This window comes from Borostomias antarcticus, assembly GCF_949987555.1.
Source record: "Borostomias antarcticus genome assembly, chromosome: 17".
Lineage (NCBI taxonomy): Eukaryota > Metazoa > Chordata > Actinopteri > Stomiiformes > Stomiidae > Borostomias > Borostomias antarcticus.
In genome coordinates, this window is record NC_140250.1 from 9,821,791 (window position 1) to 9,837,685 (window position 15,895).

At 45.4% G+C, this 15,895-nt stretch overlaps 1 protein-coding gene across 1 annotated transcript in view; it reads left to right on the top strand.

Moving 5' to 3' along the window:
- Positions 1 to 15,895, top strand: part of LOC311320254 (phospholipid-transporting ATPase ABCA1) — a gene marked incomplete at both ends in the record, with an annotated part of 445,813 nt that overhangs the window by 282,048 nt on the left and 147,870 nt on the right. The window contains 3 exons of the mRNA XM_084451987.1: positions 7,621 to 7,683; positions 9,409 to 9,515; positions 11,906 to 12,047. Coding sequence (XP_084308113.1) covers positions 7,621 to 7,683; positions 9,409 to 9,515; positions 11,906 to 12,047 — 312 coding nt within the window. The remainder of the gene's footprint in view (positions 1 to 7,620; positions 7,684 to 9,408; positions 9,516 to 11,905; positions 12,048 to 15,895) is intronic.

Sequence of the window (15,895 nt, forward strand, 5' to 3'; positions counted from 1 at the left end):
ACACAACATTACGATAATTGCTATCTGTTTTGCTGCGAGTTTGAGTTTGTCTCCGTTCCTGCGCGAGAAACAGATTTTATGGAAGCTGCTGTCGTGAGCTAACTGGCTATCACGGTCTTATTGTGCAGCTTCACAGCCTGCTAGCATACAGCACTAAGGTTGACAAAACCACACTTGCACATCATTAGAATTCCAAACATTTATATGGGATTTATCATTCAACTAAAGATGACTTGAATAAATAAACCTGAATACTCCCTGATATTTCAACCTGCTCCCATCAGTGATCGGGTTGTTACATGATTTTGGGTGCATCTGCTTGCATGCGTCCATGAATATCCGACGCAATGACGTTCCAGTGTCCGAAAACTGTTTAATCATTCCCTACAGTGTATGTAGTTCACTAGGCTTATGGGTAACACTACGGTACAATACATTTAGCTACATTTCAATCGATCGTGTCTACAAACCATCTCTGCTACGCTTCCTTAAAAGTGACAGCAAAAAAGAGGAAGTGTTTTGCTATAGTAACTGGTTCTTGTCGAGGGGCAAAATCTCCTAAGTCCCAGTAGCAGCTTCAATAATGTGTTGCCTTTGTCTTGCTTATTGACTATGTCAGCTATACAATATACAATATGATGTACAATATACACAATATAATACAAAAAATATAGCCAACCAGTTAACTAGTCACACAGTTACTGCCAGTCGAATTGAGTTTTCTGCTCAACAATGCCTCCTGGCGGCTATTGTGCTACATAGAACAAGGAGGCGGTCTGGAGTGGTCAGAACGGACCTCTAAAACTGCACCGCCGCTGTCTTTGATGCTCTCCACTCAACATGCGGCGCAAACGGTTACTTCTCATGACTGTAAGTACAAATGCACATACGTTTCCATAGACCATATATATTTCCATATATAATGGATAATTACTGAGACACCAATACTGTAGTTATAATTTCAAAACAGGAGTATTCCAAATGTTCAATTACTGCACATAAATTCAATAACTGACATAGCACCACCAGGTTACCACATTTTTACCTAACTTCTATAACATCCAGTGACAAACACAAATGACAAATCACAATGCTCATATTTATTAAAATGTTTTGAATTATATTAATTATAAATGGATCCACTTCTGGGAGTGGGACCAAGAACAGGAGGAGCAGAAAACAAAACACAGAGTTGCATACACAGAGAAACATAACAGTAAGCACAAGTCTAGTTTTTCACAGGGACTTGTAATTGGTCACTTAATTGGTCACCCAGTTTCTGCAATCAGTTTGGCACAGTTAACTCATCTGCAAAACAGACTGTACATTTCCTTAAAAATAAAAATGTTTTGTTCTTTGATCTCTCCCGTCCGTCTGAAAAAAGAAGGCAGAGAGGAGAGGAAGAAAGGTTGTGGCTAAAGTTAGGAATCAAACAGATTCATCCTCAATCGAACCCTGATCTCCCGCATGGGAGTCGGACGCTTAAACAATTACACTACCGAGGAACTTGAAAATGTGGGATGTCATAGTGTTTTTGTTCCTATGGAATCTCTCCTGTACTTCCATAAAAAGGGGAAAGGAGAGTGAAAGGAGGGAGGGAGAGGGATGGAACGACCGAAAGTAAATGTAGGAATAAACCCACAGGCTAGCAGAGGGTGTGGGTATGGTTTCCCAAAATCATACCCACAGGGGCCTTGAACCCCGATCTCCCGGGTGGGAGTCCGATGCTTTCACCGCTACTCTACTTGTGCAGTGGAGATCAGCTGGATTATTTTCGTGTCCTGCTTTATTTTGGTGTGCTGGGACTACTGCCTCTTGTGGTGCCAACAGAGAAATGCAAGTCAACATTCTAAGGAGTAAGGGAGGGAGGGAGTGACAACCGGACAAACGCTATACTAGGTGCGCTGGCTTACAGCCTAGTGTTGGTTGGGGTTAGAATAAGGGTTGGGTTTAGAATAAGGATTGGGGTCGGGACACGATCTGACCTATAAGGCAAAGGGGAAAGGTTGGAGTGAAAGGGGCCTTGAACCTCGATCTCCCGCGTGAGGGTCCATTGCTTTCACCGCTACTCTACTTGTGCTACTTTCTTCTTTATTTTGGCGTGCTGGGACTACTGCCTCTTGTGGTGCCAATAGAGAAATGCAGGTCAACATTCAATGGAGGGAGGGAGGGAGGGAGGGAAGGAGGGAGGAAGTGACAACCGAACAAATGCTATACTAGGTGCGCTGGCTTACAACAATGCACAAAAAGTGTTTTGAGCCCAACGTAGAATTTATACCTATTGCAACATCTTGGTTGCATGCAAACATCTGGGTTTAAGTCTTATGCCTACCTCCGAGTAGATGTAAGATAGAAATACCTGACTAGTTTCCATGGTGACATTTGCCATGAAAAATATTAGCCACACTGTGGTATGCCACATCTAAAGACCACACGACCAGCGGGAGACGTGAGAGGGTGTTGAGCGATCACACAAACCCTCTCAATATATATAACAAACAGGTTATGCTGGGTATGGCTTATGGGTGGTGGCTCTACCGAAACTAGAGAAGATTAGCCAACGAAACTGGATATGTTAATTCAACGCCACCCCTATCACGCCCCCCATACCCCGACCAGAAATTAGCATAAACGTGCCTACTTGTATTGGGTCTTCCAGTACCTTACCACTCGGTAGCGGCGCTGTCTGATACTAGACACATTTTGACGAGAGATTATTTCTGCTCGGCGGGATCTATATTTGGCTGCATTTCAAACCGAAGGGCTCGTTCCTAAGCCCTACACCCTACAGAGTGTCTTCCCTTCATAGTGAGCACTGTAAAGGGCATAGTAGAGTGTCAAAATTAGGGATGCACCGATGCATCGGCCGAACATCAGCATCGGCCGATGTTGGCCTTGTTGACTGCCATCGGCCCATCTGCAAATAAAATGACATTCACCGATGGTAGTGGCCGATGTTATGTCGCAACAATTACAGCTTTTTTGGTTGCAAAACGTAGCCTACCCAGCTACAGATTAGGAGAAGATTACATTACATTACATTACAGTCATTTAGCAGACGCTTTTATCCAAAGCGACTAACAATAATTGCATTTAACGTAGGAAGAGCCAATGTACTACTACTTGCCAGAACTCAGAAGTGCATCTTCTTTCTAAAACAAGTGACTAAGAGCATAATCTAGTGCTGAAGGCATAGTGCAAGAATCACAATCTAAAGTACAGTGCAATATAATATAATACAATAAGTGCTTAGGTGGGAGGATTGTTGTAGTACTTCTTGAAGAGATGAGTTTTGAGCCTGCGACGAAAGATGGGCAACGACTCTGCGGTCCTGACATCAGTGGGCAGCTCATTCCACCACTGCGGGGCCAGGACAGAGAACAGCCGTGACCGTGTCGATCGACTGCAGGAGCCTCAGAGTGACGGGGCAACCAGTCGCCCTGAGGTAGCAGAGCGTAGCGGTCGGGAGGGGGTGTAGGGTTTGACCATGGCCTGGAGGTAGGAGGGGGCTGTTCCTTTCATTGCCCTGTAGGTTAGCGCCAGAGTTTTAAACTGGATGGGAGCCGCTACAGGGAGCCAGTGTAGGGAATGGAGGAGGGAAGTTGTGTGGGAGAATTTGGGGTGGTTGAACACCAGGCGAGCAGCAGCTTTCTGGACAAGTTCCAGAGGTTTAATGGCTGACGCCGGTGCCCCCGCGAGGAGGGAGTTGCAGTAGTCCAGGCGGGAGATGACCAGGGCCTGGATGAGTACCTGCGCTGTTTCATTAGTGAGAAAAGGGCGAATCCTCCTGATGTTGTAGAGCATGAATCTGCAGGAACGTGTGACGGATGTGACATGTGAGGAAAATGACAGTTGGTCATCCAGGGTCACACCCAGATTCCTCGCAGTCCGAGTCGGGGTCACCACTGTGTCTTCAATGGTGATGGCCAGGTCCCGGTGCGGACAGCCCTTCCCCGGGAGGAACAGCAGCTCAGTCTTGTCCAGATTGAGCTTGAGGTGATGTGTCGTCATCCACTCCGAAATGTCAGCCAAGCACCCAGCTATGCGTGTCTCCACTTTTGTATCAGAAGGGGGAAATGACAGAACCAGTTGGGTGTCATCGGCATAGCAGTGATATGAGAAGCCATGCGAGCGAATGACAGAGCCCAGAGATGTAGTGTAGAGGGAAAACAGGAGAGGACCCAGGACAGACCCTTGTGGAACCCCCGTAGTCAGACTACGCGGTTCCGACGTTGACCCTCTCCATGTCACCTGGTAGGAGCGGCCCGTCAGGTAGGATGCAAACAGGGAGTGTGCAGAGCCACTGATGCCTTTCTCCTCGAGGGTGGAGAGGAGGATCTGGTGGTCTACCGTAGCAAATGCTGCTGACAGGTCTAGGAGTATCAGGACAGAGGAGAGAGAGTTCGCTCTTGCGGCATGGAGTGATTCTGTTACTGCAAGGAGGGCGGTCTCTGTCGAGTGGCCAGCCTTGAACCCGGATTGGTGGGGATCTAGGAGGTCGTTCTGGTGGAGGTACGAAGACAGTTGGTTAAAGATAGCACGTTCAAGTGTTTTGGATAGAAAGGATAGAAGGGAAACCGGTCTGTAGTTTTTGACATCAGAGGGGTCGAGAGATTGTTTCTTTAGGAGGGGGGTGACTCTGGCAGTCTTGAAAGCAGAGAGAAAACATCCTGATACAAGAGATGCATTGATGAGGTGGGTTAGGAAGGGAAGGAGTTCAGGTGCAACAGACTGAAGGAGAGTCGAGGGAACAGGGTCTAGGGAGCACGTGGTGGGGCGGTTACATGTTACAAGGTTGAGGGCCTCGTTGGGGAAGAGGGGAGAAAAGTGGGATAAGGTGGGGCGTGGAGAGGAGGGGGGGAGCAGGGAGGGGAGAGAGGGTGGGGGGGTGAGTTTCGTGCACGGAGCGTTGGCCGGGGGAGGGGGGAAAGAGGATCTGATATCGTTAACTTTCTTGTCAAAGAAGTTGGCGAAATCATCAGGGAGAAGGGAGGAGTTGGGAGTAGGAGGTGAGGGCTGGAGTAGTGAAGAGAAGGTTTCAAAGAGTTTTTTAGGATTGGAAGCAGAGGTTAGGATTTTAGAGCGGAAGAAAGCAGCTTTAGCAGCAGACAGAGAGGAGGAGAATGTGGAAAGAAGAGATTGGAAATTAAGAAGGTCCTCTGGGAGCTTGCCTTTCCTCCATTTACGCTCAGCTATTCTCAGGCTCCGTCTATCAGTACGCACTGAGTCCGACAGCCATGGGGCAGGTGGAGTTGGGCGTGCAGGCCTGGAGGTGAGGGGACAGAGATTGTCCAGAGAAGAGGAAAGAGTAGAGAGGAGAAGATCAGTGGCAGTATCAGAGGGTAGGAGAGAGAAGGATTCAGGGGCGGGGAGGGCGGAGGTGACAGTAGAGGAAAGGTCAGTAGGGGAGAGCGAGCGGAGATGGCTACGGGCGGTAACCATGTGGGTAGGAGGAGGAGTTACAGGGGAAGAGGGGATGGAGAGGGAGTAGGACATGAAATAGTGGTCAGAGAGATGGAGGGGCAGGACAGACAGGTTAGAGGTAGAACAATGTCTAGTGAAGATGAGATCCAGCTGGTTGCCGGCTTGGTGAGTAGGAGGAGAAGAAGAGAGGTGAAGATCGAAGGAGAGGAAGGAGAGGAGAGGTTCCAATTTCTCACTCTGGATGTTGAAGTGCCCGAGAAGGATGAGTGCGGACCCATCATCAGGGAAGTGCGAAACTAGTGTATCGAGTTCCTCTAAGAATTCACCAAGAGGACCTGGTGGGCGATACACAACAGCAATGGTGAGCTTGATTGGATACATGACAGAGACAGCATGGAATTCAAAAGAGGGAGGGGAGAACTGTGGAATCGAGACGAGTGAGTATTTCCATGTTGGGGAAATGAGCAGGCCAGTACCACCACCTCGCCTCGCAGCTCTGGAAGAGTGGGAGAAAGAGTACACATCTGACAGGGCTGCGGGTGTGGCAGTGTTCTCTGGTGTGATCCATGTCTCGGTGAGAGCAAGGAAGCTGAGGGAGAGCAAGGATGCATAGCCTGAGATAAACTCAGCTTTGGGCACCGCCGACTGGCAATTCCAAAGTCCCCCTGTCACCACTTGCTCTCTATGAGTTGAGACAGTCGGATAGATGAGGTTAGAGGGGTTACGGAGTCTGGGGGTGACCCAGTGTCTGCGTGACCCCCGGATGGGGAACACAACAGGAATTGGATGCAAACACATAATGCAAACAAAACAGGTACAGAGATAGGAGCAGACGTAGATCTGTGACGTAGATCTGTGACGTAACGCCACAAACGCACGTGTAGTTTGCTTTCAAATTAAAGTGAAATAAAAATCTGCGTTTTGGAACCAAACACTTCATTTCTTTGTTTCAATGGCACAAAAGGGGGAATAAAAATTAAATCAGATAAACATCGGCCATCGGCTGGATTGTTATTTTAAACATCGGCATCGGCCCAGAATTTTGCAATCGGTGCAAAATAACGCTCTTTTGGAATGCCGTTTAAAGTCATTTTCAGGGCTGTTCAGGGATGTCGCATGTGTCAACAGCCTGTCACAAGCTATATGGCTAACCATAACCATTGTTAATTAATACTGTAAATCCTATCTTAACAGAAGCTAAGCTTTTGGAGTGGGAAAGTGATGTGTCCTGATCCCAAAGTAGTATAAGCCCAAAACGGCGGGGTCATCAGAGAATTTCACGAACTAAATTAATGTGCTTCACCTGTTTAAGCAGCTGAGTTTGACACAGCTGTAGGCGATTGGCTATTGCTAGTTTTGTGTGTGTGTGAGTGAGGAGGCGCAACGCCGAGCAGAAGCTCAGGGGAGTGTTCTGACTCACACTCTGACTACCCGGCACAGCTCTGGGCCGCGTTTCCCAGAGGCCACGATGAATGCCGTAGCTTACGATGAACGTAGCGCTACGATGCCTCTGGGAAACGCGGCCCTGTACTATTAATGGAATCCTGGTTTTCCTTCTTTAATTTCCCATTTTGACCTTTTATATCACACTATCAGACAACAGGTGTCTCGGCAACACCGGGTCACCTCATCGACGTATCGAATGAACGTGTGATTATCGGTGTATGAAGCCATTGTTGAAGGACAGACAGGGGAGGAGATGACAGATATTTTCAGTTCTCTGTTGCCTCTACTGTAAGTGTATGCTGATATAACACGCAGATAATTCATGAAGAGCACAAGATGAGAGGATCTGTGGCTGTCGCGAGAAGAGCCTCTCTGTCTCGCCATCACACTCCTCCTCCCTGCCATTATCTCTCATTACTTGCCCGTCTCACCCCATTCTCTCTCACTCTTTCTCTCTCTCTGGCTGGATTCCTGTCTCCCCTATGTGCGTTCTTTCTCAATTAATCCCTCTCCCTCGCTTTCTTCCTCCCTCCTTCCGGCTCCGTCTGTCCCCCCTCTCTCCCTTCATACCCCTCCCTATCACCTCCCTCAATCGTTTCTCAACCATCCCTGCAAATCCATCTCCCTCTGTTCTCTCTATCCCTCCTCCTCTCCCTAATCCCGCCCGCCACCCACCCTTCCCTCTTCTCTCTCTCTCTGTCTACCCCCTCCATCCTCCTCCTGATTAATCGCCATGCCTACTCCCTGCAGGTGTACCCTGGGAAGAAGATCCCCGCTGTGGACAGGGTGTGTGTGGGCGTCCCTGCCGCAGAGGTGAGCCAGAGCTGCTCATGCGCACACACACAAACACACACAGCAAATGCCAAAACAACACATGACTCTCTGTGTGGGGCCTCGGTGGAATCCTGAATAGAGGCAAACAAACACAAACAAACAAACAAACAAACACACACACACACACACACACAGCTGAATGCCAAAACAAAACAATCTGGGGCCTCGAATAAATCATATATACAAACATACAGTACACACACACACACACCCAAACATGACACGTGATTAACACATAAAAGATACCGTTGAGAATATGCCGTCTAACAATGCTGTACTGTACATGTACACCGTCTACATTGAACTTCACTCTACTCTCTCTCCTGCTCCCGCACACACACACACACATACACATACACACACAAACACACACACACACACACACACACACACACAAACACAGCGGCCACCTACCCCGGGCCCTGTTTATCCCAAACTCAGTGTAAATGCCAGCAGGATAATGTGAGTTGCAGCGGCCCTCTGTGTTCCATGCATTATTTAGCCCCACCTGGCTCCTCCGCCCCTGGTTCACCAGGCCCGGCCTGCCGACTAGTGCAGGGCAGCGAATGACAGCAATCAAATATTTATTCAAAGTGAGGCTCCCTCACTACCTTCTCCTTCAGTAGGTCACCTGACACCCCCTCAAATCATCCACCAGGTGACTCCCTGCTGCATCCCCCCCCCCCCTTTCCCCCCACACACACACCCCAGAAAGAAGTGGTGAGATGAGCACTGTTGGAGAGGGAGAGGGGAAGGGGGGGGCAACGTTTTATGTTGTGATCAGTGACTTGCAAAGACGAGGGAATGCTGGTGACAGTGTAGAGTGTGTCTGTTTGTGAGGTCTGTATGTGTGCGTGTGTGTACACGTGTGTGTGTGTGTGTATATGTGTGTGTGCATGCAATGCATACATGTGTTATAATGAATATGTTGTTCATGTTAGCTTTGATGTTTGAGCCTACGCTACAAGTTGAGTAGAAGGCAACATGCACACATCTTGCTTTTGTCTCTTTTGTGGTGCAGGGAATATATTCCCCTGAAGATTCAATTCCAAAGAAAAAAGTCAATTCCCTCACAGATGTATCACCTCTGTATTGATTTATTAAAAAGCCATCCATTTCGGTCACAAGGGCCTTTCTCAAGATATATGTATACATCATAAAGTTCACAATCCAGTTAGCCTACACACAATAGTTCACAGCTGTGTTGGACGTGTGTGTGTATGTGTGCGCGTGCGTGTGTGCTTGCCTGCATGTTTTGCATGTTGTTCATGTTAGCTTTGATGTTTGAGCCTACAGTACGCCCTTAAACATCTAAAGAACACAGAATGTCAATGTGTTGTTTTCCATGTATCGAGAGTTTTGACCAACACACAGACAATAACATCTAATAGCCTCACATGACACTGCATGGTTTCTACAGCACAGGCAACCTCATCCAGAAACCTTTTATAGTCAAGAGCCTCAAAACACTTGATCAGTCAGGTACAGGTTGGGTTGACACATTTATCAAGCCCAAAAAATTAGAGTTCACCTTGGAATTGATCCTTGCCGATCTCAGAAAAATATACAATAATACATAACCTGGATCACCACCAAGGCTCCTTGGCTCTCACCAGAGAATTACGATGTATGAGTTTATCATGTACATTTAAATCCATTCTATGTCCACCCGCTCTGGCTTGTAATGGGGCTCTCTCTCCATAGTGCTTCGGCTTGTTGGGAATCAACGGGGCAGGGAAAACCACCACCTTTAAGATGCTGACGGGAGACATCGCCGTCTCGGGGGGTGAGGCCTTCCTAAATGGATACAGGTGAGGCGCTAACAGCTGTTAGCAGCGTGCTAACTCACTCATCATAATTAACCTCCCCGGATGGCTCCTCACTGGGGGATTGAGCAGAGGGAGGCAGCTGGCCCTCACCTTCCTTTGTTTTGCTTATTATACAGTATATCTCTCGTTTTGTGCTGGTTTCCATTGTGATATCCCTGCTTTTTGTGGCTTTACTTTTTTGTGGCGTTTTCTCTCCGTTTCTTTCTCGTTGTCTGTCCCTCCCCCTCTCACTGTCACTCACACTCTCTCTCTCTCTGTCTTCTCTGTTCTACACCCTGGCTCTTCTCCCTGTTCAGCTCGTTTGCTCTCCTCCTGGGCTACTGTACTCTGCTCTGCACATTTCACTTTCTCTCTTATCCCCGTCTCCGTCTCTCACATATTCCATTTATTCTGCACGCCTTCTCTCACTTCCTGCCTCACACACACACACAAACTGTAGCTCCCATTTAGATTATTTATGGACAAAAAATATAGATGTGACGTTTCGAGCGACAACGCTCTTCCTCAGACAACAGTTGTCTGAGGAAAAGCGTTGTCACTCGAAACGTCACATCTATATTTTTTGTCCATAAATAATCTTAATGGGAGCTACAGTGTGCGGACTCTTACTTTCTTTGGTACATATGCTTTTTTAGTCCAGCACCTGCCTTATTAATTATTTTGGGATGTGCGCGACCCACTTCTGATTTGGTCACACACACACACGGTCACACACACACACACGTACAGACATGAGAAGCTTGGTCCAGTCTGAGGACAGAGAGTTTCTGCATTCAGAAATAAGGCACTTTCATCCACTCAATGTCACAGGGTTCTGTTCTCTTGATTTCTGATGAAAAAAAAGAAAAACATAAATAACATCCTTCCCTTTCCTCAGTCCTAGCACAGTATCTCCATGGAAACTCTTTTTCTGAGCTGGTAATTGACTTTGTGTTCCCCATGCAGCACAGAACTGAATGGAGGCCTAACACAGCCATGCTAATGTTAGCCATGCTAATGTTGATTAATGTTGTCAACAGAAATTGGAGACAATCTCCTAGACCTTCGGGGATAGGAAAGCAGAACAGAAAAGAAAACAACCACCCTTTGTGTCCAGCTCATGTGGGGTGTGAGAATACAGTACAATCAGCTTTTCAGCTGCGGGAACAATAAAGAGAAAAAACGATTTCACAAACTTTGTTGCCCCCTCTCCATTCACACACACTAAAATACCATGCGATTGTTTACATTTGTAAAGAAAATGCAAATACCTCCATCCCAAAGCCATTACTTCATTTTGTGTCACAGTGGGGTGATATTTTTTGTTGTTTCTTTATTTTTTACTTTACTGTGCCCCACAGACTGAATTGTCAGGAACATTGTCACGCTACACCTTGTGTCAGGCAGATTAACTACAGTACACTCTCTGTAGACAGAAGTAGAGGGTTGTTGTTGTTGTTTTTTTGGGGGGTGGGAGGGGGGGTGTTGGTGACTTTAGTTTTTTTTCTTCCACCTTCCAGTTGGAGATGACATACATAGGCCCCATGGTGAGAAGCAAATAAGTGTGCCAAATCACAGCTCATTTTCTATGACAGCTCTGTTTGGAGAGAAAGTCACCAGAGACCAGAGTGTAATATGAAATGAGCAGCAGTGGCTCTCACACATCTTCTTCACGACAACTTAAGGGAAAAAAGATGAGCCTTACCCCATGCTGTGATATTTTTCTCATAATGGGATAGCATGTTTTCTCAAATGACCTCTAAACCATCACAATCATACCACAGTCATTTTCAGTCATACCTCAATCAGCATTTCTCTCCAATGACTGCAAATGAAAAAATCTGTTTTGCAAAGTCTGGAGCTCAATCGGCTGGTGTATGTACATGTACAATGGAATATAACATTACATTACTTTACATTACAGACATTTAGCTGACACCTTTATCCAAAGTAACTTACAATAATTGCATTTAAGTAAAAGTCAGCGTACTACTACTTGCCAGAAGTGCATCTCCTTCCTATATACTACAAAAGCATAATCTAGTGCTGAAGGCAAAGTAAAGAGTAGCAAACAAAAAATACAGTACAATAGGTGCTTAAGAGGGAGGATCGTGATAGTACTTCTTGTGGAGGTGAGTTTCGAGCCTGTGACAGAAGATGGGCAGCGGAGGGGCCTCGGAGTGACCAGTTTCCCAGAGGTAGCAGAGTGTAGTGGTCGGGGATGGCGTGTAGGGTTTGACCATGGCCTGGAGGTAGGAGGGAGCTGTTCCTTTCATTGCAGACTAGCACCAGAGTTTTAAACTGAATGCGAGCTGCTGAATTGAGCCGCAACATGCATAACACAACAGAATAAAAACATCTGAAAGCTAATTTGTATGCACATTTTCTCTTAGCATCCGTACAGAGATGAGGAATGTGCACCAGAACATGGGCTACTGCCCGCAGTTTGACGCCATCAACGACCTCCTGACTGGACGGGAGCACCTGGAGTTCTACGCACGGCTGCGCGGCGTACCGGAGAGGGAGGTTGCCATGGTAACGTAGTCCTTCCACTGACTCCTGTCGAATGATGTCGTTTTTTTGTGCCGCAAACATTCCGATGTCATAAGTGAATTTGATTCAAAAGCAAATTTGCAACTGTTATGTTGAATGTTATTGAACAAGCTTTTTCACTAGAATGACTATGAATAACAAACCTGACAAAACAAGTTTCTGAAGTCAGACTGCACGTAACTCAAATATTCAGTCTTTTTTTTTTATTTTTTAAACAAGCCTTACCACTAATTAAATGGATGTAACTTGGAAAACTGTTCCATGCCATCACAGCCCTGTAATAGACAGTGTTTTTCAAAGAGTTTGTTCTAGGTAGTCATCTGCCCTCTACTGGCCGCTCTGGTAGCATGCTTGTGTATTTGAACAATACAGTATTTTATTGTCTTAAACATGAATTCAGGTGTCTGGGTGTGAATGACCTTATGAAAGAAAACAAGGCTGCCAACCTTTTCTCCACACTCAGTTATTTTAGTTTCACATGCATTTTAGCCACATTAGCCCTAGATGAGCAGCACAGTCGAGCTACCTTATTTTGTATTATTGGTAACTTCCTGAGTAGGCTTTTAGAGGCAGATGACCACCACACCTCTGAGCAATAATCCAGATGACAGAGAACCAATGAGCAAACAATTTGATTTCGCAAAGATGATGGAAGAAATTGTGCACATTTTCTCACCGCAGCTACTGCTACACCCATTCTACAAACAATATCAATATGGTCGGACCAAGACAGAGTACTGTCAAGCCAAAGTCTCAATAGCTTGATTTTCTTTACTTGTTGAATGACTTCACCCTCAATGACAAGATTTGACTTAGGATCTTGGGCTAGCTTATGCTTAGAGCCAAATGTCATGGTAACCTTTTTTGATGTGTTCAGCACAAGTTTATTTACTCCTTAGTCAAAACCTGGTTGAGCTCAAAACATGTGGGAGCGGCATAATGAAGAGTAGAATCCTCCGCATACATTGTCAGGGATGCTTCCCTAATAGCAGATGGCAAATCATTTGTGAATATGTAATAAAGGAGCGGGCCAAGGCAGCTCCACTGTGGAACACCGCAGTTTTAATCTACTGTTTGATAGAGTGCCATTAAAACAGCATCTCTGTGACCTGGACGACAGGTAGCTCCATTTTCACATACATGAAGATGTATTTCTGTGTACTACCCTGTTCTTTAAAAAAAAAAATCACCTATTTAAGTTATGGTGCTGAGGTGTGGTGAAACACCAACAATTTTTATCTAACATTATTTCATTAAAGAGGGCATATGACTTTGGCATAGGAGTCTGGTGAGGAGAGGCGTGGGGCAGTCTGGTGATGGAGAGAGCCTGGGACAGAGGCTGGTGGTTGTAGACTTTGCTACAACCACCCTTTGGTGGCTAAAGCAGTTACACTGATGATTCCTGTAATGTTAGCTATTTTGCTGCAATGGGTTCAACTTTTGTTTCTGGATAAAGGTCATGACTTGCTGTTTTGCACTTCCCTTTAGGTGGTGAATAAGTAGACCCAGGACACAGTGGGTTATTTGGACATCTACTAGGATCTTAATATTATATTGATATGAAGATATGAAAGTTAAGTATTTGCCCTTCGAAGTAAATTGTTATTAAAATGGTTCTTAGCTAAGTAACCTAAGTGTAGGCAGACTTGAAAGGTCAATTGTAATACTATCATGAATGAACAATTGTAAACATAGTACTCAACAGAATAGGTAATACGCAAGTCTTGATTTAAACTTTTCCTAAATGCTTTATTAAACATACAGACATGCACATTGAAACTAGCCATAAGTTGCTATTTTGCATGTGCTCTCAGGAGTTGTGGTTGTGACCATCTTTGTAAAGAAGAGAGGCATGTAATGCACATGTATACAGTAGTACAGAGTCAGTTGTCTATTGTATAGAGGTGTTCAATTGCTCAAGTGTTGTCAGGTGTTGGTTCGAGTGTTCGAGTATACAGTGATGCATAGTCAGTTGTCTATTGTATAGACAAGGTGTTCACTTGTTGGTCAAGGGGGTGGCATGTGTGCCATTGTTATTATTAGAGTGAGGGCCTATGTATAGTACAACCAGAGTACTATAAACAACTGAATCTGCACCACTGTACACTCGAACCAACACCTGACAACACTTGAGCAATTGAACACCTCGTCTATACAATAGACAACTGATTCTGCACTACTGTACACTATCACTTGAATCAACACCTGACAACACTTGAGCAATTGAACACCTTGTCTATACAATAGAGAACTTACTCTGAACTACTGTATACTACTGTACAGTATACTTGACATGTTATGTAATTGCACTGCCTGTATCATGGACACAGTCACAGCCATCCATGATCAGATACTGCTGTCTGGCCATGTCCTGTCCGGGTGGGGCTTGCACCTGAAAACCATCTTTGGGGGGGCTGGACATCAGCGTTGCACAGCAGCCGACACCTGAATGATGTTGCATCACAGTGTTCTCTGGCCTCAATCACACCAGGCATCCCAGCATCAAAGCTGCAACAGAACAGAAGGGAGATAGTGCATTAAAATAGTGCATTAAAATATTGGCCACAAATAAAATACAACCATACCATGTCTATAAAATGGAATCGCTAATACATGACAATCATAATTACCTGAAGTGCTGGTAACTCAATGTTTGGGAGCTTTTTGAAATAGCTACTCAGATGCTGGTGCCAGTTGTGGCTTTCAACAAGCACTGTGCCGTCCGAAAAGCTGTGGGATGTTGACTTTCTTCACAGGAGCGCTGTCTCTCACCACCCCAGCAATGTCAGTAAAAGTCTCCACTCTGGTCTTCCTTTACTGCTGCTTGATCAAGCCAAAGCACCAGTCAGGGGCAAACTTGGTGTGGCCTGCAATCAGGAAGTGTAGGTCCAGCTTCAGGTGAAACTTGTGCATGGTCTGCCAAGCACAGTACCACAGCACAAAATTGTTCTTGTTTTGTCCACTGCAGTTGTCAGAATGAAGTAGGGCTGCTCGATTATGGCAAAAATCATAATCACGATTATTTTGATTGATATTGAGATCACGATTATTTAACACAATTATTCATTGATTTTTTTTTAATCAAAAGTTTTGCCATTTTCTTAACAAATCAAATTATACATTGACATCGATAACAATTAATTTATTAAATGTTGACAATGGCTTTTCTTTTTAACAATGTTCTTTGGATTAGATACATGTCTCCCATGGGAGACGAATAGTGAACCTTGATAAAAAAAAATAAAAAAAGTGCCAAAACTGATAAATAAAGAAGCTTGAAAGCACCGCCACCACCACAGAAGAAGACTACCTCAGAAAAATAATTTCACTAGGACAGAACACATCTAAATAAGTTATTTAATGGTAGCGCGAGGCTTCAAAACCCAGCATTTGTTAAAATAGACCCTTTTGCTTAGGTAAGTTAAGTTTCATCTTTATCTGACACTTGTAAATATGAGCGCCTCTCCTAAATAGGCAGACACCGATTTATTTTGACGGCAAAGTGAATGGACCGGCAAAGGACTGCTGTCTGGCATGAGCGAGCGGAATGCAACAACGGGACTGAGAAGGGCTACTTTGAGGGGCACGTAAGACTGTAAAAATTGTACACACCGTGTCAACTTGGTCCAAATCTGTCTCCGGAGAACCCATAGTGTTTCCACACCACTGACGTTGTTTTAGCTCTCTTGTCCACCTCTCTTTCTGCTGCCATAATCTTCTTCTTGTCGTGTTTTATATGAGAGGAGCGTGCGCCTCGCTTGACAACTCGTCTCGCTTTGAACTACAGTGTTTGTTTTGGGGGGTGGGGGAGGGGTCAAGCACAGTATAGC